The sequence below is a fragment of the Rhinolophus sinicus genome, chromosome 17, assembly GCF_057876585.1.
Source record: "Rhinolophus sinicus isolate RSI-liver-muscle chromosome 17, RSI-T2T, whole genome shotgun sequence".
Lineage (NCBI taxonomy): Eukaryota > Metazoa > Chordata > Mammalia > Chiroptera > Rhinolophidae > Rhinolophus > Rhinolophus sinicus.
This window is the reverse complement of record NC_142517.1, coordinates 132,257,038-132,281,600: the sequence shown is the minus strand read 5'-3', so window position 1 is coordinate 132,281,600 and position 24,563 is coordinate 132,257,038. Positions and strand designations below refer to the sequence as shown.

At 34.2% G+C, this 24,563-nt stretch overlaps 1 protein-coding gene across 3 annotated transcripts in view; it reads right to left on the bottom strand.

Moving 5' to 3' along the window:
* Window positions 1-24,563, bottom strand: part of THSD7B (thrombospondin type 1 domain containing 7B) — an 800,685-nt gene that overhangs the window by 207,923 nt on the left and 568,199 nt on the right. For all 3 annotated transcript variants that reach the window (XM_074335740.2, XM_019752567.3, XM_088793974.1), the window contains exon 15: window positions 1,408-1,586. In XM_074335740.2, the coding sequence (XP_074191841.2) occupies window positions 1,408-1,586 (179 nt within the window). The remainder of the gene's footprint in view (window positions 1-1,407; window positions 1,587-24,563) is intronic.

The window sequence follows — 24,563 nt, the reverse complement described above, 5'->3', positions numbered from 1 at the left end:
GATTTTATGATCCTCTGCCTTGTTTTCTCAAAATGTTTACATCTGCTATGAGGGAAGAAACTATGGTCATTATTGTACCACATAATTGTAAAATACAAAACTAGCACAACATCCTGCCCTGGCTTAGAACTTAAATATTTTGTGTTAGAGTGATAAGTTTTCATTTTCAATGAGTTATGTGCCTTTTGTCAAAAGTTAGGAGAAAAATAGGTAGAGATATTGGTTTTGACTTGACAAATTATATTTAAATCCAAGTAGTACTAGACATGTTATTCAAACTAATTAAGAAAAAATGCATAGCTTTCCTTTCCATTCAACAACCTGTATAGAAAGTCTAATCAAAATGAGATTAAAGGGACAGAAATTCATAAACTAGAATTAGTAATAGAAGCCTGTGAAACTATTCTGTTAAAATAGTTTCTGAGTATAAAGGCTCTATATAGCCTTGTAAAGGCTCTATATAACCATACTTCACCTCTCTAAGTACAAAGCACTTCTAACATCTTGTTCTCCACTAAGTCAACTGGATTATAATATTTTATATGTGTATATCAGTCCTAATCTAATAACCAGCATGCAATCATGAAAGAAATTTTAGTTCTTTACTATTATTCTTAACCAAATCTTAGACTCTGTCATATGGGTAAAGCCAACTGAAATATTCAGATCAATTTTGATTGCTTAGGATAGCTTTTATTACCGTGGTTCCCTGAAATTGAGATCTAGTCGTACCATCCGCTCTAAGGCGTCTTTTGGAGTAAAAATTAATATAAGACCTGGTTTTATTTTAATATAAGACCGGCTCTTATATAATATAATAATATAATTATAATATATGATATGACATGATATAATATAATAAATACTGGGTCTAATGTAATATAATACCGAGTCTTATATTGATTTTTGCTTCAAAAGACGCATTACAGCTGATGGTCCAGCTAGGTCTTATTTTCGGGGAAACCCAGTAGATATCTATGAGAATGTGAAAGAGTATCCTTCAGAGTTCTGTTTATGAAAACAGCTTTGACTTTTGTGGAAACAGGCAGAGAAATAACTCAGAAGATATATGAAGAGCTGTGGGAACACCGGCAAGTATATACACACACATCATTTTTATAATATCATGATTAATCAAATTACATGTCAAAATCATTAAAATAAATTTGATTCAAATTTTGTAAGCATTATTATTGCTAATAATACCAAGTTGATCTGAACATTACCTAGGAGTGTCCAAGGCTTCTATTACTAAGTGTATTATATTAATTAGCCCTCTGAACCCCTCTTCTGAATTTGTGATAACCTTTTATGAGCTGCTTGTAACAATATAATGACTTCAATTTTAATAGAAAATAATAAACGGGATACTGTTTTAGCATTTATTTGCTGCTTCATGTACTTTACCTGATTCTTGAGATCCAGTTTAGGGCATGGGCGACCTCCATTGTAAGGTTTCTCTTTTAGCCATTTGGATCGAATTCTCACTCCAATCCCACACGAAGAACTGCAAGACCCCCAACTAGACCAATCGCTTAACTTGCAATCAAATGGGCAGGGGATGACACATTCTTCTTGAATAAAACCTGAAAGAAAAAGATTCAAGAGAAGGGAGGAAAGTCTGAGTAAAACGTACTGATCAAATTTACTTTCTAATTCATGATTACAGCTCAGCTTGCTCAACAACATTGCTGCAGTAGCTTCAATAGTTTTCTATGTAAATAAACAAACAGAAGCTTTCAGAGATAGATACATATGATTATATCAGCATTCCAAGTTTCTGCCATCTGTTTACTTCACAGGCAGTTCTGTGGTGGAAAGAGCAGGGAATATGCAGTTAGTTCTGCTTTCTGATAAGAAATGAAGCCGTTCATGGCTAATGATGGTACCATCTCCTCTCACTGGGCCTTGTGTTCTACCATTCTTATCATTCCCACCTGGGAACAGGAAGTATAATAGAATCAATCTTTCTTGGTGTCTGTGATCTGCAAGCCTTTCCTCTAAGAAAGACCTTGATTCCCACTTTCAGGAAGTGTGACTTGGAGGTGGGAGGAGGGCAGAGAGTGCACCATGAATTAGGAAGAGCAGGATATTACTGAAAGAAGAACGTAGAGGAACAGTGAAAGGTTGTATAATGAGATATTGGATTGGAATCAAGAGACATGTGTTGAAATACAGATGTAGATGCTCTAGATTTATTTGGTCTTGCTTTTGTCCTCAGTCCAGTTCTTGCTACAATCTTTCTCTAATAATTATTTAACTATCTAATAATTAACCATTGGTCTTATTTTACTATAATATCAGACCAGGTCTTTATAATATAATATAATATAATATAATATAATATAATATAATATAATATAATATAATATAATATATATATAATATAATACAATATAATATAATATAATACAATACCGATCTTATGTTAATTTTTGCTCTAAAAGACACATTTGAGCTGAATGTTCAGCTAGGTCTTATTTTCGGGGAAACACTGTATATATAATAACTTATGATACTTCTTTTAAAACCTTTGCTGATTCTCCATTACCTTGAAAATAAAGTGCCAACTTTATTTATTTGCAAAACCTATATGATTTTTTTACATGGGGGCTCTAAACAAGGATTTTGAACTTGGCTGTAAAATAATTTCCATCGTCCCAAATATACTACAGACCAATCTGACCAGAATCCCTGAAGATGGGATCTAGGCATCAGTAGTTTTCAAAGATCTCCAAAGGATTCTAATGTTCAGTCAAGGCTGAGAACCACATGCCTAACTTATTTTCCTCTTGCTCTTCCCTCTTCTCTATCCCAAAATCTGTCCACGGAGACTACTCCATCTTCTCCAATAATATTTATGCCTTTCCTCATGCAAAAACTCTACTCTTTCTCTAACCAGTTTGGCTTTCCTGGTTCATCCCTTCAACTACTCTCTTGCCAATGTAATTGACCACTTGGCCCCATTGTTCTTCTGCCATGCCAGTCTGGTAAAATTTCAGAGCTAGATCGGTCAACTGTTTTCTGTGCTTAACACTAGACTACAAAGCAGAGATGAAGAAAATGCTATTACCCACTGGTGACCACATTGTGTAGTCTCTATCTTCAACCAAGTTCTCATACTGCCTAGTGATACTTCTGCATTTTCTTCTCACTCCCATTCCACATTACAACTTTTTCAAATCTTCTCCACCTGTCTTCAAACTTTTAAGACCTAATTTCTTCTTTCCTGGGGGCAGGGGGATGAATAATAAGGGAATATGTTCCCATATTTTTGATTCTTTCTTCATATTACAATGAGAAAGTCATCCACTTTTCTATATAAGGCATATTTTTACCACTTGATAGCTTTCCAAACTTTTTCAGGACCTTATTTCCCTGATTGCATTCTCTCTCTCTCTCTCTCTCTCTCTCTCTCTCTCTCTCTCTCTCTCTCCCTCTCTCTCGCTCTCTGTTTGTATACACACCTATATTTATTGTATATTAAATATAATTTTATAGTTATAATTCTCTTAGATCAATATTAGAATTAGAATTATTTTACATTCTCCAACTAATACTCATTGACAAGAGAGAGTACACCAGACATCTAAGAATCACTAGGAAAGATCTTGCTGAGATTTAAAATTTAAAAAAAAAGAAGAAAAAAAAAAAAAGCTCCATTTGAGGTTGTTAAAAGACTAATTCTCTTAACCAAGGAAATAAAAGACTCAGAAAATTATGACATTAAAGAAATAAATTAAAGAAGATACAAGTAAGTGGAAACATACCATGCTCATGGGTAGAAATAATTAATATAGTTAAAATGTCCATACTACCTAAAGCTATATATAGATTCAATGCAATCTCTATCAAATTACCAATGACATTTTTCACAGAACTATAACAAATAATCCTAAAATTTATATGGAACCACAAAAGTCCCTGAATAGCCAAAGCAATCTTGAGAAATAAGAACAAAAGTGGGAGGTATCATACTATCTGACATCAAATCATACTACAAAGCTACAGTAATCAAAAGAACATGGTATTGGTTTAAAACAGGCACATAGATCAATGGAACAGAGAGCCCAGAAATAAATCCAGGCCTATATGGTCATTTAATTTATGACAATGTAAGGAAGAATTTACATTGGGGTAAAGACAGTCTAGGAAAACTGGATAGATACATGGAAAAAATGAAACTGCACCACCTTGTTATGCCATATGCAAGAATAAATTAAAAATTGATTAAAGACTTAAATGTAAGGCCTGAAACAATAAAACTCCTAGAAGAAAACATAGGAAGTAAATTCACAGACATTATTACCCTTACTAATATTTTTACTGATATATCCCCTCGGGCATGGGAAGAAAAATAAAAAAATAAATATGTGAGATTACATCAAAGTAAAAAGTTTTTTCACAGTAAAATAAACCTTAATAAAACAAAAAGGCATCCTATTGAATGGGAGAAGATATTTGCCAATGATACATCTGATAAGGGGTTAATATCCAAAATTTATAAAAAGCTCATACAACTCAACACCAAAAAAAAAAAAAAACCCACAAAAAAACAAACAAACAAACAAACACCAAACAACCCCATTAAAAAATGGGCAGAGGACCTGAATAGACATTTCTCCAAAGAGGACATACAAATAGTCAACAGACATGTGAAAAAATGCTCAACATCACTAATAATTAGAGAAATGCAAATAAAAACCACAATGAGATACCACCTCACTCTTGTCAGAATGGCCATCACCAATAAATCAACAAACAAATGCTGGCGAGGATGTGGAGAAAAGGGAACGCTTGTGCATTGTTGGTGGGATTGCATTTTAGTACAACCACTATGGAAAAATGTACGGAGGTACCTCAAAAAATTGAAAATGGAACTACCTTATCAACCAGCGATTCTACTCCTGGATATTTATCAAAAGAAATCCAAAACACTAATTCAAAAAAATACATGCACCCTATGTTTACTACAGTGCTATTTACAATAGCCAACTTATGGAAACAACCAAAATGCCCACTGATAGACGATTAGATAAAGAAACTGTGGTACATTTATACAATGGAGTATTACTCGACCATAAAAAAGAATGAAATCTTACCATTTGCAACAACATGGATGGGCCTAGAGAATATTATGTTAGTGCATAAGTCAGACTGGGAAAGACAAATACCATATGATTTCACTTATATGTGGAATCTAAAAACAGAATAAATGAACAAACAAAACATAAATAGACTCAGAGACATAGGGGAAAAAAACGTACAGTTTCTAGATGGGAGAGGAGTGTGGACAGGGGAGAAGGTAGGAGGATTGGAAAGTGCAGATTGGTGTTCAGAGTATAGTCATGGGGATATGAAGTGCAATATGGGGAATATAGTTAATAATGTTGTAAAGATTATGTGGGGTAACAAATGTGTGCTGAACTTGTTGGGGAGATCACTTCATGAACTGTGTAGATGCCTGACCACTGTGCTGTACACCGGAAGCTGAAGTTGAATGATATTGAATGTCAACTACTCATATAATTAAATATACATATGGTCACGAGATGTGGAGTACAGCATAAGCATAGGGAATATAGTCAAGGTTATAGTAATAGCTATATCTGATGTCAGAGAGGTAATAGATTGGGGGTGGGGCTTATCACTTTGTGAGGGGTGTAAATGTCTTAACTATTACATTGCTTTGTACACCTGAAACTAATAATAATAATAATAATAAAAGACTAATTATCTATTGTTTAATATACTTGGAATTCTACAGTTCTTTCTAAGGAGCTTTGATCACCATTTTGATATTAAGTACATAATAAAGCTAAGTATATGATTAAATAGAGGTCACAGACAATTTTACAGAGAAACTGAGTCACAAAATGTTTCCATTTGCTACTGAATGAGAAGAGCAGGACTGGTAATTAAGTGGAATGGACTCTCATGGTATGTATACTTCAAATATGAAATTCTAGGTGACTTCATATAAGTAACTTTTAAATATTTGAGTGACTATGTAGATCGTATGTTAAAGCAGATTTTGTATTAGATGATACCCTATTAATTCAATGAGAATTTAAATTATTTTCATCTATACTTAAATACTGAATTATTTTAATTAGACAGCTTCTAGTACACTGTTTTTTGCTTTTCCTCTCCCCCTTGATAAGACATAATCCCACAGAATCTCTATTAAAGTCAAGATCATAAACTCAATGAGTATAAAATAGTTTTGAAATTCAACAGGACTAAGCAACAGTGACATCTATTTTTCAGGAAAGTTATATTCATGCCAGAGTATACCTCAAAGAAAAGCCCATAGTGAGAATCATTAATAATTGCATATTCTTATGCCTACCTCATAATTGAAAGGAATTAGTTTTACCCACATGCTTAATACTTGCAATTTTTGGCAAGTGAATATGATCAAATGTGACTACCCACAAGGTTAACATGCCATATGAGAATTCCAATTCCTGACTATGGAAACTTCACTAATGTTTTAAAAGCGCATCTACATAAAATATGTCACAGAATAGCTTTTCTGGCAACATTCATAAATCTAAATCCAATTGCTATGAAGGAAGCAGTTTTTCTACCAAAAATATTTTATACTACAATTTATATGCAGAATGCATTCTTTGGACCATCATATTACTTAGCCTGGGGATGTTTTCATGTTCTATTTTAGTTATCTGTATGCATAAAAAGTGAGGTATTAAATAGTCATTACAGAATTAGCAATAGCGCATACACCAAACATCATGATTTTGTAAACCATATACATTACGCACAGTAGGTTCTCAAACGTATTTGTTATTATGAATAAAGATGAACTGAATATGATCCATTAATAGTATCTCTATGTTATAAGTAGAGGAATTTATATGATGACTTATATCCTTTTGGGCTGAAGCCCGGGGATATGAAATGACTTTTCAATCTATATTTCTAACTCTCAAATATTGCTTTAGGTTGGTGTAATGGACGTAGATAAAAACACAGCTCTATGAATAAGGCAATCTTATTGATAAAACCACTTCCCAGGATATTACCTGCTATGCATTTTTTTCCTTCCATCATTCAAGTACTAACAGATATTTACCCCTATAAAATCTCTTTTTGGAGGATACAAAGGAAGAAAATGTTGATGATATTAAGCCTGAGGAAACAACCTAGATTAATTTACTTTTATTTTCCTACTGTGTAAAGTAATGGCAAACATTCTACTAGATAGTGCATGTTCTATTTACTGACACTTTGCTAAAATAATGAAAACACAGTACCAAAAATCAGACAGGGAAACAATAAAGAAAATGCTAATCATATCTTCCCTACTTCAAAGTGAAGATCTGGGAGAATCTTGGGAGTTAAAATGATATCATGTTTTAATTTCTCAATGTTTAAAGATTTACTGTTTTAATTTATACATTTTAGCACTACTATTTATCTAGTAATGCATGATATTAAAAAGTATCTTATGACATAAATCAGAGTAGTATAAAGTCTAAATTTGTTTAGGAGAGATGGAAAATAAATGGGGGCAGATTTTTTGGCATTGTGGCAAGAAAGACAATTTGAGAAATTGGATCCATACTTTGCCATTGTTCTCAAGAGAAGACTGACAGTATTAGACATTTATTCAAAAATCTCAATCCACTACTGAGTGGAAATGTAGATCAAACTCAATGAGGTTACCAGCTTGCTTTGGTGTGTTTATATTTTGGCCTGGGAATACTGCTCATGAATAGCATTCACATTCTTTCAAAGATGTTTCCAACTTTGTTTAGGTCTCTGTGGGGCCTGAGAGAGGGGAGTTGGAAAGCACCTAAATTATCATGATCCCTTCTTCTTAAAATTTTGAGTTATTAAAAGAAAGTTTTGAAAATACTCTTTACTAGTAGAAAAATATCTTTATTGCATATATAAAAACCCATCAGTATAGACTCTCCAATGTTAAACAGTATAAAATGATAGTAATATTATAGTATTGCAAATAATAAAGTATATAATTTGAGCCCACAACCTAATCAGATACCTAAAATATAGCTGATTTAGAAGGTACACAAAATTTTAAAAATCACATTGACAAAAAAAGTTTTCCTGGATTCCTTAAAACTCAAATATCCCACAACATAATTATTTATTAAATTTTATTACACTTCCCAGGGAGAAAAATAATCTAAGTGTAAATCAGTTCTCTTAATCAAACATGTAAAGTTACTGACGTACTTTATTTTATATGTAAATTCAAAGTCATCTAGGCCAAAAACTTAATTTTATAGACTGGTCAGAAATAGAAAGGGAACTTGAATCCTGACTTGACAAGAGATAACCAGCTCACTATCAAGTAGAAAAAAAAAAAAAAATTTTATGGCCCCAGAATGTTCTCTTTAGTGCTGGAGTGACAAAGAAGAAAATCAACCATACACTTAAAGATATTCATATTTTGGAAGAGATCAGTCTTATAAATGAGAAAAAAAAAAGTGGTACAAATCATACGTAACTTACATGATACAGATAATATATACAAATTATATGACAATTTGAGGTAATATAAATGGATTCTGGCTTCAATTTTCTAAGTAATTCATGTGAAAATGTTTATTGGCATAAGCTGTGGTAGACACAGGTTTTTGACTAATTGCTTGACCTGGTTCACTTGCTGTAACTAAATGTATCAGTGTAAATTTAATCAGTCAACCAAATCATATAAAGAACTGATCTTTTAAATTGAATTGTCCAGGTAATTTAATCAAGATGGTATCTCCAGTTTTCATACAGACGGAGTTTCAGCATTAACAACCTTATATCAGGTTTCTCTAGGCACACAAAAGAGATGTTTTTCTCTTAGAAGATATTGAGAATATTAGGGACAAATGGAACACTAGACACAGAAAAATATGAACTGCTCAATTAGTATTGTATGTACTAAAACGGGTTCTATCATTACTGCAGATGAGTGCTGTTAAAATTAAAGTGACTGAATGTTTTAACCACATAACATGCTTGATATTTGAAACACTACAAAGATACACAGATTGTTGACAAGCCAATATTACCGAGTAATTCTTAGAACTGTGGCTATTAGAGCCTATATGAAGTTCTCTCATGACATCTCCTTGCCCTGAGAAAATATCAAATTATACCATACATTCTCTACATTTCCTTTAAAAGTTCTGAAGACTTATCTGAGCGCATGTCTTGTATTTCTCAGGGCTAGTCCCCAAATAGTTTAGAATTTGCTTCAGGACACATAGTAAGTAAGATTTCCCTTCTCTGCCTCTTGAAGTTAGGAGCCATCTTATAATTTGCTTTAGCCAATGAAATGTGATCAGAAGTGAGCGTGTCACTTCTAGGTGAAAGCTTTAGGAGCCCTAGTGTAATCTGCCACACTCTTTTTTTCCCTGTGCCACAGGAACTGAAAATATTCCAGACACCAGCTGCTCCTTCAGCCAGGGTCTTGAAGTTAAATAGAGCTCCCAACCAAACCAATTTTGATAAAAAGTAGCCCTGGATACTGAATGATCTTAATGGCTTGCATTCAACCACTGAGATTTTGAAGTTGTCTGTTATATTTGGTACTATAACGCAACCTATCTCATCCTGATGGATCAACCTTGGCATAGCAAAGCATATCTTCAGAAGATGAAATGCAAAGCCCCATGGAATAAATAGAGTATTTTGTGAATCTATATATAATGCCCTGAGAAAATAAGATTAAGCTGCAGCAGCAGTAAGCACAGAATGAATGGCAGCGCCATCAAATGACAATGTGACTTTGCAAAAGTTGAGCCATGGATATATATTTCAGGATAATTTATAATTTATTATTTATAAAAAGGCTGGTGTATGGATTATAAATCAAGGTGTAACCTTATGTGATCTGGAATAAAATATTAAATCTCAATAATTCAGTTTCCTCATGTAAAAATAAAAATGTGGCAATATTTGTCTGTTGTATCTCCCTTTAATATTATAGGGACAAAATTATAATAAGTAGAAGTTTGTGGAAGTTTTAATATACAATATAAATGACATACTGATATTTTACCACTACTAAAAGCTACATAGCAAGATAAAAATGTTTTGTTTTGTTTTTCCTGATACTGTTTTTGGCATTAGTGATTGACAGAAATTATAATTATGTAAAGATGCTATAGCAGACAAATTATAGGGTAATAATTTCCAGATTTGGGTTCCATTTCTCATTCCAGATCATTTCTATGTAAAGTAAAGGCTAGGATAACTTTGACAAAATGAGAGATTCTGTATTAGATCAGTAAATCAATTTTTGTTTGAGTCCATCTCTGTTGTCTAAGTCTGCTGCTACCAGCCAAAGCCAGACACTCATTATGTGTCACCTGGATTATTTTAATGTCCCCTTAACTGGACTCCAGGTATTCAATCTGTTATCATTCATTCCATGTTGATCAGCTGCCATATTAATGTCCCCAAATCACAACTCTAATATATCATAGTCTACCTTAAATAAAAAGCTCTCATAGACACAGACGACAGTTTAGTGGTTACCAGAGGGTAAGAGGGGAGGGAGAGTGACAGAAGAGGGAAGAGGGGATCAATTACATGGGGATGGAAGGAGAACTGACTCTGGGTGGTGAACACACAATGTGATATACAGATGATGTATTGCAGAATTGTACACTTGAAACCTATATAATTTTACTAACCAACACATTTAATAAAAATTTAAAAACTAAAACCTTCTGAAGTATGGCAGAACTTTGAAAAAAGAATGGACATGTAGATGGCAATCTAGGCAGGAGAGATACCACAAATTATATTAAGAAGATGGGAATGAACCCAAAATGTTCACAAGTCAACAGAGAAATCTTTTATAAGAATCTGAGGTTGAAAGAAGTATAATATTGGCTAGGTCAGGTGGTGCCACATGGGATGTCCTGCTGGAGGTCTTAGGAAGTTAATTAAGAATTCTGATATTAATTCAGGTGTGCTATTGGAGTGAAGGAAAAGACAGCATGAGAACAAGGCACCTTCTTAAGAGATAATTAAAAAATTTAGAAGTGAAATGACAAATGACTAGGCCTTAGGCTTAAAGACCACTAAATGTGGTATTTTGCATGTATGCATAAATATACATGTATTGTGTAAATATACATACATATATAATGTATACCAGGGGTGCCAAAAAAATGTATACAAGTGGACATTTTGGTCAACGTTGCTCAAGCAGTAGTTTGCCATAATCGGAAGTGTCTGGACACTGATGGTAACCACTCTGAGCACCTTTTGTAATTGAAGAAGTCAAACGTGACTTGTATTCATCTTTTCTTATCGATGTATATTGACTAGTACAATTTTAATACAGTTTTCCTTTTTTAAAACATATGCATTTTTTGGCTCCCACTGTATACACATAATTTTACATATATGCATTTTTATATATTGCATTTACATATATATTATTAAAGAACAACATAATGGTACATGATAGACTACTAGTAATAATTAACTAGCTCTGACATACACAGATGGTTAATACACTGTCTAAATGGAAATGACCATCTTCGAAATGACTACTGAAGCAGCTCTTTAAATAGCAACTTCATTCCCCAATTGTTGACACAGGGTTAGTGTAACTAAGTCTAACAATCACCAATGGCCAGTGTATGAGTAGATAGACGCTTCTAAGTATCCCATGGGAATCAGAAATACATGAGCTTAGAAAAGAAGTGTCTGTCCACCTTGTTTCATCTCAGAGGACCTACAGGAAGCTCTGACCTGAATCCAGACATTTATATTGGAACAGCATATTGGATTTATTTATGGTCTACCTGTTTATTTTTTCACTTGTTGACTTATATATTTATTTTGAGGCCAAGAGTTCAATATTGGGGGATTTTATATGAAAGTAAAGATTTCTGGCTTCTCTTGAAAGTGTAGAGGCTCTGGGAACACCTGGGTCCTAAGTCCTCTTCAGATGAAATATCCCTTTGCAGTTCTCTACCATCCCTTAGAGTGATAGTCTAAAGCTCTAACATAAGGATTTTATCTCCCAATTAAAGCGATGCAAAAATGTAACTCATAATTCGGACAGAAAAACAGATGGTGTTCTCCTTCTATTGCAGGAAAAGGTGGAAGATACAGAGACCCACCAGTCAGCTCACTGTACTCACCACATGAAAGGATCTATGAGGAATCTTAGCTAGAAACTTCCACTTGGGAGAGGCCCATGCAAGAGTGAGTTCCTAAAGCTTAGGCTTCATTAGGTGGCTTGAGTTCTACTGCCATCAGTACCCTGCATATTACTAATAACAGCATTTAAACATAATTCCTAACAGTGGCAACAAGAGACATCAAAAATACCTAGAACAGCATGGCTACCTAGAATAAGGCATCCTGCATTCAGAGCCAAGCTCCTCCAAACTCTGTAGTACAGAGCAAAGCTCGTAAAGGGATACAGTTGCATGGAACACCCTTCAGAGACGAAATTCCTTTTTTTCTTTTTATTTGCTGGAATGTTGGATCATCCAGACAACTATTTGTATTCATGAACAATGAAACAAGCTGTTATTATAAATTCTAAATTATGGATTACATGACGAAGAAAATTTACCTCCAAAAGTTTGCTTTTGCCAAAGAACTGCATCTCTCACTGAGCTAATGCAGAAATCAATGGACTAGAATGAATTCACAGCACATTAACTCCTTGCAAGTTACTGTAAAAACCTTTGAAATATCGCCAAGGTGTAAAATTAAATATGACTCTCAGCCTGATTTATACTGCATGGTGGTAATGGTGAATTTGTTTCACTTACCAATAAATTTGTCTCCTAATGGACTGTGCGTCAGCTAATCCGGAGACTAACATTTCGGCTCCTCTTACCTTCTATTGTCAAACAGATATTTCATGACTTTGTTTAAGGCTATTTAAGATATCCTTGCTAAAGGAACAAAAGAAGTTGCAGGAGGAGGGTAAGATACTTACTTTCCTCTAAGAAAATTGGTCATTGGCAATGCTCTAATTACACTAATAGTGTCAAGGAAGATTGGATATGGATAATTTGAATTCATAAAGAGACAGGACCTTTTAAACCAGGAAAAAGTCTCAAGAGCAACTAGAAATATACCTCTAAAAAGAGAACAAAAAAAAAGAGAGTTTATTAGTTTCCTAGGACCTTTGTAACAATTCACCACTAACTTGATGATTTCAAACAACAAACATTTATTCTTTCATAATTCTGGAGGCCAGAAGTCTGACATTGAGGTGTTGATAGTGTCATGAGCCCTCCAAAGTCTATAAAAGAGAATCCTTCATTGCTCTACCAGTTCCTGGTGATTCCTAGCATTCCTTGGGTTGTGGCAGCATACCTCCAATTTCTGTCTTATCTTCACTCATGTCTCTGTATCTCAAATCTCTCGCTCCTTTCTCTTCTAAAGACACGTGTCATTGGATTTAGAACTCCTCCTAAATCCAGGATGATCTCATCTTAAGTTACTAACTTCATTGTATCTACAAAGATCCTATTTGCAAATAAGCTCACAGTCACAGGTACTGGGTGTTAGGACTTAAACATGTCTCTCTTTTTTTTTTTTTTTGGTGGGAGGGGCATAATTCAACCTACTAAAGAGAGAAATGAAGACTCTGATAAGGCAATGTTCTATATGGATGAGAACCTGGCCTTTGATATTCAGCTGACCTCGGCCAATATCTCACTTTAACAAGAGTTGCCTAAATCCTCTAAGCTTCAATTTTATCATCTATAACAAAGATTGGCAAAGTGTGACCTGAAGGTCAAATCCAGACTCTGCCTGTTTTTGGAAATACAGTTTCATAGAACACATCCATTTGTTTAAGCATTATCTATGGCGACTTTTGCACCGTAAGAGCACAAGTGACTAGTTGTGATAGAGACAGTATGACCCACCAAGTTGAAAACACTTACTATCTGGACCTTTACAGAAAACGTTTGTGAACTCTGATTTATAAGATGGTGATAACAGCAGTACCTACTGCATAAGATTTTTATGAGGATCAGATGAGAGTACTCAACAGTGCTGATCACAGAGGAAACACTCAGTAAGTAAGCTATTTCCATTAGAGAGGCATGGTGCTATGGTGGATAATAGCATATATTTAGCAAGGAGAAATACCTAAGATCAAAGTCAATCAGGACACTTATTGCTAGTACTTTTAATTTGTGCATGTCATTGAACATCTTCAGGCCTCGATATTTTTGTCTGCAAAACGGAGGTAATTATTATACCCACTTAGACTAGAGGGTCTAGAACAACATGTTAGCCATTGCTGCTATTATTCTCAGAAAAAATGTGTAACCTCATCTTCAGTGTATGAGATGAGAATGGGAAGTAGGAAGACAGTCCCAGATTGAGAAATCCCATAGAGGAGATCCAAAACCACGAGTCTTCTCAAAAACAACACTTTCTCCTCAAAGCCAAAATGTGTGTAGCATGCAGGGATGGGTAGAATGATCCTGTGAGTTTTTGTCTATTTGTGTTGTTGATCAAACACATAGAGCAATCAATATGTTATATGGCAATTAATAGTCCCATGCCAATTAAAGCAAGCATATTTAAATTATTGAACAAAGGGAGCTTGAAGGCCACTGGAGATTGGAATGAGGTCAAAAGAGCTTTAAAAAAATATGTTACTCATTATATTCCCTTACCCCACATTCCTAAACAATCAGGTTCCTCCTTCTGTGTTCTCTATCTTGCTCCTATTTTAAAGTCCAAGCTCTTTGAAATCACTTAGAGGGACTTCCATATCTCTCCATTGTATTGCACTGCAAGAGTAGAAGTGACTAGAAACTCGGTAACTTCACAATGCTCGACATGTGGTAATAATTTCACAAAGTGGAGATATAATTCAGGAAGCACTGAAGAACTTCCTTTGTTTTACTTTACACTCTACACAACTTTTTTAGCTTTATAAGGACCTGTTTACAATTGTCATTGGCTTAGGAACTTGAGGCCATAGCTGTGTATATTTGAAATACAGCTTTGGTTCAGGGAAATGATGAGTTATTCCATCTGGAGTTAAAAGTACTACTCTTCCTTCCCATTTCCCAAAAGATGATTCAGATAAAAAGATGAGATAAAATCTTCAAATCTTATCATTCAAGAAAATTGAGGTAGTGCCAAGTAAGCTATTTTAGGATGTGACTTTTTTATTTTGCAGCTGTTGGAAATGATCAGGTGAAATCATCCATATCTAGATTATTCTTTTCAGGGACACAATATGCCGACCACAGAGCTGAAAATTTGGCTCTGGCTTTAATTCCACATATGATACTCAAAATCTGAGGGCTTGTCAACAGTACTATTCAATATGTAAAGATACATAAAATGTAAAAATAGAAAAGTGTTGGAAGACGAAAACATGCTCACCATTTAAAGACTACCAATTATTAATATATTTGTATATTTCTACTGTTTTGGTTAGTGTCTTTGTTTTTAATGTTTGCTTGTTTGAATAAATTATATTGTCTTACTAGCTGCCTAGGGATAGTATTGCATCACAAGATGCCATTATGGGACTATTTACAACAGCCTTAGTTGCTTGGCCAAGGCTAAAATGAAGCCTGGAGAGTTTATCACTATTGGAAAAGAAATATAAAATGCTTAATATGTGTAAAAAATGGAATACTATGCAGTGTCTCCAAAAGAATAAACTAATCTGCATATAGTACAGAGGCAGTTAATATATTGACTAAGGGACACACTCTGGAACCAGATTACGAGGACAAGAAAATAAATTGACATTCCTAGTTGGGAAAATTCGTGCAAGTTCCTTAACCTCTCTGTTTCTTATCTATAACATGGGAATAAAAATAGTATCTAACTGACACTGTCACTAGCAGAATAAAATTAGTTACTAGAGGGAGAGAGCACTTAGAGAAAGGAATAACAATGTAAACACTCAATAAATGTTAGCTATCATTAATTATCAGGAAAAACGTTAAAAATACAATTACCTTATGATCTAGCAATTCCACCACAGGGTATATAACCAATGGAAATAAAATTAGTATCTCAAAGACATACCTACACTCCCACTGCAGCATTATTTACAACAGCCAAGATATGGAAACAACTTAAATGTCTAACAATTGATGAATAAATAAACTATCACACACGCACACACACACACACACACACACAGCATGATAGCTACGTGAGGTGATAGATATGTTAACTAACTTGATTGTGATGATCATTTTATAATGTATACCAAAACATAAAGTTGAATACCTTAAATATATATAGAACTTTATTTTTCAGTTACATTCCAATAAAAGTTAAAAAACAAAATACATATATATCATAAATTTAAACTAAACCACAAGCAAAATAATCATATTTATACTTCAGGAATATGAATATATATAAATATATATATACACATACATATGTATATATGTGTATATATATACGTACATATATATATATATATATATATATATATATATATATATATTTTAGGGGTGTCAAAAAATGTACACATTTTTAAGAGACATTATCTATGTGTTACTTTCTGAACTTGAATTGAATTACCGTAACAATGTGTAGTATATGACATTCGCTCAAAAGACGGCGTTAATCAAATGAATGCTAGTGTTGTTCATTGTATTATAATTTTAATACAGTTTTTTTCTTTTCTTAAAATGTGTATACATATTTTTGTCACCCTTTGTGTGTCTCTGTGTGTGTATATATATATATATATATATATATATACTTTAACATAAACAGATGCAGAGAAGATTTGAACGTTATAAATTAAATATGAGCAAAGTTAATAGGATTTGGGATACAGAGTGAAAGGGGAAATTATGAAACTGAATTAAAAATAAAAGAAGGATGTGCATAGACTAAGGATGAGAGCACGCAGCAACTCAATTAGGAATTTTAAATGTCAGACACAGAGAAAGCTGTAGAGACAGGGGAGAAAGTGGAAGTTTATGCTGTCAAACAAGACTCAGGAAACCAAGACAGAGTCAGGAGAACAACAGAATCATACTGTGGGGGGCAGTAAATAGAGGGCAGAATCAAACTCATGGTGCATTTCCTCCGGAGACAAAGGGGGTTCTCTCTGCTTCCTTAGTTCTCCATGTACCCAGAAATGGGTCCCCATATCTGAGGTTACTTCAGTTTGTCCTCATTCTTTGAAATTAAAAATAGCCTAATAATACATCAGTTTGATTGGTCACTCCACAGAGAAAATCACCCAAGGACATACATGAAAAAGTACTTTTGTTCAACTTGAGACATAAAACATAGAGAGACAGAAAACTACGACCTTCCAGATAACTGTTGTTATTTTTCTCCTGCTTAAAGCCCTGCAGTGGACATTCAGTGGAAGAGCAATGAGAAAAAGAGTATATTTAAGATTCATGGCATCTTCCAAACCCTTTGTGTCACACCCAGAATTTGAAAATTTTAAATATTTTAATTTTTTCCACTGTGATATCATATCAAAATGGGGTAATCCTTGACATTGTGTTCTTATTAAATAAATGTTATAACATAAGCAAAGCCCCGGCAGAGTGCCTAATATATAGTGAATACTAAAAAAGCTAGTATTTTTTACCCTCACCTCCCCCAAGCATGGCTCCACTACCCAAGAAAAACCTGCCAAAACTTATCAAATGAATTGATTGCTACTGACATTGGTGATGTAAGTGGGGAGGAGTATAACTGACGAGAAATCTGGAAAGTGGCTCCTGGGACTTACTAGTCTCAGATATGAGGATAAGGGATTTGGGGGGACATAGATAATATTGTTTTTCTAGAAGAAGCCTTTGAGAAAGAAGGGGGATATAGAAAGTAAAGCAGTTGCAGTACAGATAGTAATAAAGAATACGATTAACATTTTCAGTTTATGAAATATAATGGATGTTTAGCAAACAATTAAGTTCTAATAGGAGAGACAACAACAACCAAAAATGTGTTTTGCAGAAGACATAAATTATAGGGCTTTAAAAGCCAAACTTGAAGGAGAGGGAGGACAAATGGACAGGAAAAAATAGAAAACTGAGAACAAGACTAGAATCAAGCGTAGAGGAGGCCCAAGTCATTATAAGGAGAAAGTCATAAAATAGGAATTAAAGAATATGAATTGTAACCATTGTTATATGTAGACCAACATACAGAGTGTGGGCAATAAACACAGGAAAATAAAGACTCAGGGCAAATTAGTGTAGGAAATGCATTTTGCAGTCATATCCCCACACTGCCTGCCTTTTGAACAGCATCACTACCTGAAAGGAATCATCTGTGGTGAAAGGGCTCATTCTCCTTGGGTACTGTGCAGCTGGGCCTGGCTTTCAAGTCATTGAGACATTACTTTTGCTCGGGAGGACTAGGCCTAGCCAGAGGGGACAGAACTACAGGAGGTTATCATGAAGCTATGGCAAGTCCCAATTCTGACCCCTCAAAAAAATCCATGAGCATACTATTAAAGAGCTTGCAAATATTTTAATAAAGAGGTGGGCAGTGGGTGTTAAAATGGACTTGCTGAGATCAATTCCAGATAAAGTGATATAATTTCTTTTTCATGGATTTACTGGACTGTTAGAGAAGAAAGAAGAGGATGCTATAGGTAGAAATAATCTGAAAAATACTGTCTCTTCATACCCTCGTAAAGAATTATAGAGAGCTAGCTGAATTTGTGTAGGTACCCAAACAACATTGATTAATGGATCAGTGCCATCCTGAGAGATGTCTCCCTCTGGCTGAATGCTGAGGAGTGGGGGACGCTTCATCCTTTTTGTTCAATATTTTGATTAACAACGTAGATAAAAATACAGATGGCACGCTTATCAAATTTTGGGATGACGTAAAGCTGAGAGTTATAGCTAACATGTTGGATGTCCATCAAGATTTAGAGTGCTGAAAAAGCTAGAATAATGAGCTACAACTCATTGTTATATGAAAGATAATACAGGGGAAAACAGTTCTGTAATACAATACCAAAAGGCAACTGAACATCTATACTCAGAATGGGAGATACAAAACTTTATAGAGGTTGCTAAAACACAGACTTCAGGATTTGTTCTGTTTTGTTTTTTGTTTTTTGTTTTTGGTTTTGTTTTGTTTTTACTACAAACTAAAAATGCATAGTCAGTATATAAATTAAGTTATGCATTTTTTTTAATGTAAATTTTATCTACCAAGAAGTACTTGAGATGGTTTACAAAAGAAAGCCAAGCCTGATCAGAAATTCTAGTAAAATGGTCCAAAGAAAGTGGAAGAATATAACATAGGGGATATTGTACTATTATTTATTCAAGAGACATTAAGCATCTACTCTGGCTGGAAGTGTGTTCTTTCCCTGTCATCACTTTCTCATCCTTCACTTTTTAGAGCCCTGTAATGGAGTACCCTGATTTCCCAGTTTAAATGATCGCCACCCCCTTGTTATTCCTTGTTATTTCCTGATCCTTTTTGTCATTGTACTTAAGACAATTTATATATTATATATTCTGTGTATATATTTTCTTAGTAGCTCTCTCAACTATTACACTGCAATCTCCAAGCTCCACGGAGGCAGGGACCATATGTGTTTTGTCTGACTGTATAATCAAGCGATGTCATAGTGCTCAGCACATAGGTGTTTAATAAAGTATGTCCTGAATTAATTAATAAATGAGCTAAGAATTGGAGACTAATAATTTGGAAGGGGAGAAAGACATATAAAGAGATAAAGTTTAATAACTGTTGCATATACCTGAAACTAATATTGTATGTTAGTTATATTTTAATTTAAAATTCTTTAAAAAAAGAGATGAAGTCTAATATAAATGATGTTCTCTGTGAAAGTATAACTATATTTCTGTGAGACTATATAACCAGTCTGATGGAGGAGTTGGGAAAAATGCTCTTTGAAGAAAGTGACTCTCTTTAGGGTTCAAAAGATGAGTAGCTCTTCATCTTAAAAGAAAAAATGACACCAGACTGAGAGAACACAGGCAAAGAAATGGAGTCTTGCAAGGACAGAAGGTACTTGGGGACAGAGGGAAGAAGTTCAGTGTTGCAGCATATGGTACGGTTGAAAGTGACATTGGGACATCATGTTCTCTTTACTCTCATTTATGTGCTTATTGCCAAATGGAAACATATGGGAAAAAAATAAGGAAGGGACTAGAAATTACCTATGAGTCACAGTGCAAAGTACTCTGGATAGTTAGCCTGGAAAATAAAATATTTACACATTTATAAATGTAGGGGCATTATATGTATTTTCAGGTTTTTGAAATGCTCACATGTAGACAATATTTTAGATTTATTTTTAATTTGTAAAACTACACACACACACACACACACACACACACACACACAAATAAATGGAAGCACTTCAAAATGGAGCCGGAGCTGCTATGCCAGAAGAACTGCTTTGCACACTTTATACCTCAAACTTTCAGGACGTTAAGATGGCAAAATAACCTTTGGACTGAGTCTAAAGCAACCTTGTTTCCCAAAGAACTGTTTACAAGGATAACAAGAAGGGCGATATTATGGCCAGACTGATGGCTTCCAGACTAAAAATTAAAAACTTTGTTTAGAATTAGAGTCACTATGTTAGCTTATCTGCACCAATAGAAATGCTTTCCTTCTGTTGATGTAATTGTTCCCCTTCCCGTTCTCATAAATACCCCTTGCCTTTGTCTCCTAATGTAACTGAAACACTATTTGGGCTTCTGCCTGAATTAGGGCCCCCTGAGTAGCCATTCTTTTTGGGGGGGCGAATCACAAATAAATGCTTGTTGCCTCTCACTTTTGCCTTTTATTTCTAGTTAACAAATTTAATAAAGTTAATTTATTAAACCAATGAATGGAGGAAGCTATATTTAAACTTAAAAATAAAGATCTTTCCAATTTTAGAGCTCTCCAGCTGACTTGTAGTAACAAGCTTCTAGTTAGCGAGGAGGTTTCAAAGCAGAAGGTGGGTGACTCTTCTACCACCATCTCAAATAAAAATATTTCTTAGAGTTCTGAGGTCATCTCTTCCAATTGTCAACATCATTCATACCACCTACCTTGCCATCTATAAGCTATTCCAAAATCTATATCCCAAATCTCTAATGATAGAAATTTCTTTCTCTTGACCTCAAATATTTTCAATTTTTTTTTTTTTTAGATCGCTAACAATTGTTCTGCTCAGCCCTCAAACTGCCCAAAACTAAAGCCTCCATTTTCCATTCTCATGCTTGTACCTCACCCTTTTTAGTATCACCATTCATCACTGACCCAGCTTTCAATTATTCCTGATATACCCAGTTTCTATACCACTAACCAGTGTGATCCCTCCTGACTCTTAGATTTGTCTTCCCTTCCCCAATCCCAAGCACTCTGCCAATTTTCCCCTCTCACAAGGGCCACTGCAACTCTCCTGGTCAGTTTCTCTAGCTTTAATTTTTCTTTTATCTAATACCACCTCAACCCTGAAGCCATAATTATCTTTCTAAAATAAACATGGCCACTTATTATAACAGTCTTGGTTAACAACCCTACTTTCTAAAGCAGTAATGTTCTGACAGTTTGGGATTTGAAGAATGAGTATAATAGATAAAGGGAGAGTTAGGGCAAAGGTTCCTGGCTTTCATCTATCCTTAGGCAGCTTCATCTATGGGCAACACTTGGAAAATACTCCCTTATGATGAGTATGTTCTAGGTAAACATTATTAGGTAAATGTGTCACCAGAGAAGAAAAGTTGAGAAGTACTGCCCTAAAGCGGAACTACAGAGGTGTGGCTCATTGGCCTCTAAACATCTGTAGACATTGTCAGAGAAGAGTGAATTCCAAAATTTAACAATTAAAAGTGTGTATCTCTTTCAGTTTTATGTAGCTTATATCCTGTAAGCATAAGGAAGTTATGTTCAGTTTTATGTTGATACACAGTTAAGTAATCTTATCATAAAAATAATTTTAACTAACACTGGAGTTCTGTTAAATGTGAATCCCTTAGGAAATCAAGTTGAAACCTTACTTGAGCTTTTAAAAAAGGCCTTGAATAATAAAGGTTTTTTTTTAGCACACGAGTTCCTACAAGAGCTAACTCCAACTGACATTTCTAATCTTGCCTACTGTCACCTATCCATAACCTGGTCATACGGTTCTAGTTACTGTTACCAAAGAACAATATACCCTTTTCTTCCTCCTCAGCCAGATCAAATATTCCTCCTCTTCTGAGACACTGTTGCTGAAACCACCCCAGATTTAGTTCATCATTGTCTTCCCAGAATATTTTGTTCATATTTTTCTTCTGGCATGTTCCACATTTAATTAAGTTTACTTATTTACAAATCTATTCATAGAGATTCTTCAAAAAATCCTCCAAATGAGTTAAAATCCTTAGTGCCAATATTTTAGGTATGTTGGTGAGTTTGTATGTACATGTATGTATATACACACATGTATGTATGCATATACATATGTGTGTAAACATATAGACATGTTAGGCATATTTTGCACTGAAGTAATCTTTTGAATTATTATAAATCTTTCACTAATTTTATCTTAAAATTCATAATTTTTGAACTTTGAGATATAATTCACATAAAATTCATGCATTTAAAATACACAACTTCATGTCTTTATAGCATATTCACAGAGTTGTACAACCATTACCACAATCAATTTTAGAACGTTTTCATCACCCCAAAAAGAAACCACATATCCATTAGAACACAGCATTGTGTCCTCTTGAAATTCAGACACTGGATGGAAGATGGAGCCTTTGGGAAGTAATTAGGTTTAGATGAGGTCGGGAGGGTGGAGCCCTCATGATGAGTTTAGTGCCCTTTTAAGAAGAGACACCAGAGAGCTTGCTCTCTCTGCCATGTGAGAACACAGCAAGGATGTGGCCAGCTACAAGCCAGGAAGTGAACTCTCACCAGAACCAAATAACAATGGCATTCTGATCTCAGACTTCCGGGCTCCAGAAAGGTGAGAAAATAAATTTCTTATGTTTAAGCCACCTCCGTCTATAGTATTTTGTATAGCAGTCTGAGCTGACTGACATACAATCTCTCCCAGTTTCCTTGTCTCCTCTCTCCCTCCCAGGCCTAGGCAAGCACTAATTTAGTTTCTGTCTCTATACATTTGACTGTTTTGGAGATTTCATGTAAATAGAACCACATACTATGTGTTTTTTTGTGACTGACTTCTTTCACTTATTATAATGATATCAAGATTCATCTATGTTGCAGTAGATATCAATATTTCATTCTTTTAATTGTTAAATAATTTTCATCATATGATATGCTACATTTTATTTATCCACTTATCAGTTGATAAAAATGTGGGTGTTTCTATTTTTCAGCTTTCATGAGAAATGCTGCTAAATATTTGTGTGTTTTATGTAAATATGTGTTTTAATTTCTCTTGGATATATATTTCATTTATTTTGGGTGATACATATAGTAACTATCTTCTTAGGAACCGCCAAACAATTTTTCAAAGGAGTGTACCATTTTATATTCCCACCAGCCAGTATGAGGGTTCCAATTTCTTTATATCCTCACCAACCCTTATTTTTCTCATTTCCCTAATACCAAGGATGTTGAACATCCTTTCATGTGCTTTTTAGCCATTCGTATATGTTCTTTGGAGCAATGTATATTTAAATCCTTTGATCCAACCTAGCTTTCAACTAGGTTGTCTTTTTATTGTTAATACATAAGACATCTTTATATATTCTAGATACAAGTCTCCTATCAGATATATCATTTGCAAATATGTTTCCCATTTGTGGGTTATCTTTATACGATCTTGATGATATCCTTTGCAGCACATACATTTTTAATTTTGGTGAAGTCCAGCTTATCTATATTTTCTTTTGTTGCTAGCACTTTTGGTGTTGTAGCAAAAATGACTTTGCCTAGCCCAAGTCACAAAGCTTTATTGCTGTTTTAAGACTTTTATAGTTTTAGCTATTACATTTAAGTCTATCATCCATTTTGTTTAATTTTTGTGTACAGTGTAAGGGGTCAAGTTTCATTCATTTGCCTATAGAGCTTCAGTTCCAGTATCATTTGTTGAAGAGACAATCCTTTCTCCATCGAACAGTCTTGGCATACTTTTTAAAAATCAGTTGAGCATAAATGTAACAATTTATTTGTGGACTTTAAATTCTGTTCCATTTATCTATGTCTAGCCATATGTCAGTACTACACTATCTTGATAACTGGAGTTTTGTAGTAGATTTTTTTGTTTGTTTCTTTTATTTTTAATTAAAGTTTATTGGAGTAAGTATGAAATTGGGAAGTGTGAGTCTTCTAACTTTACTATTTTCTTTTGAGATTGTTTAATTATTGTTGTTGTCTTGAATTTCCATATGAATTTTAGGATCAGTTTGTTGATTTCATTAAAAAAGTCAGCTGAGATTTTGATAGGGATTGTGATCAATTTGAGTATTGGCATTTTAAAAATGGTAAGACTTTTGGTCCATGAACATGGCCATCTTCCCATTTATTTAGGTCTTCTGTAATTTCAATAGTGTTTTAAAGTTTTAGAGTGCATTCTTTCCTTCTTTTGTGATATTTATACCTAAGTATTTTTT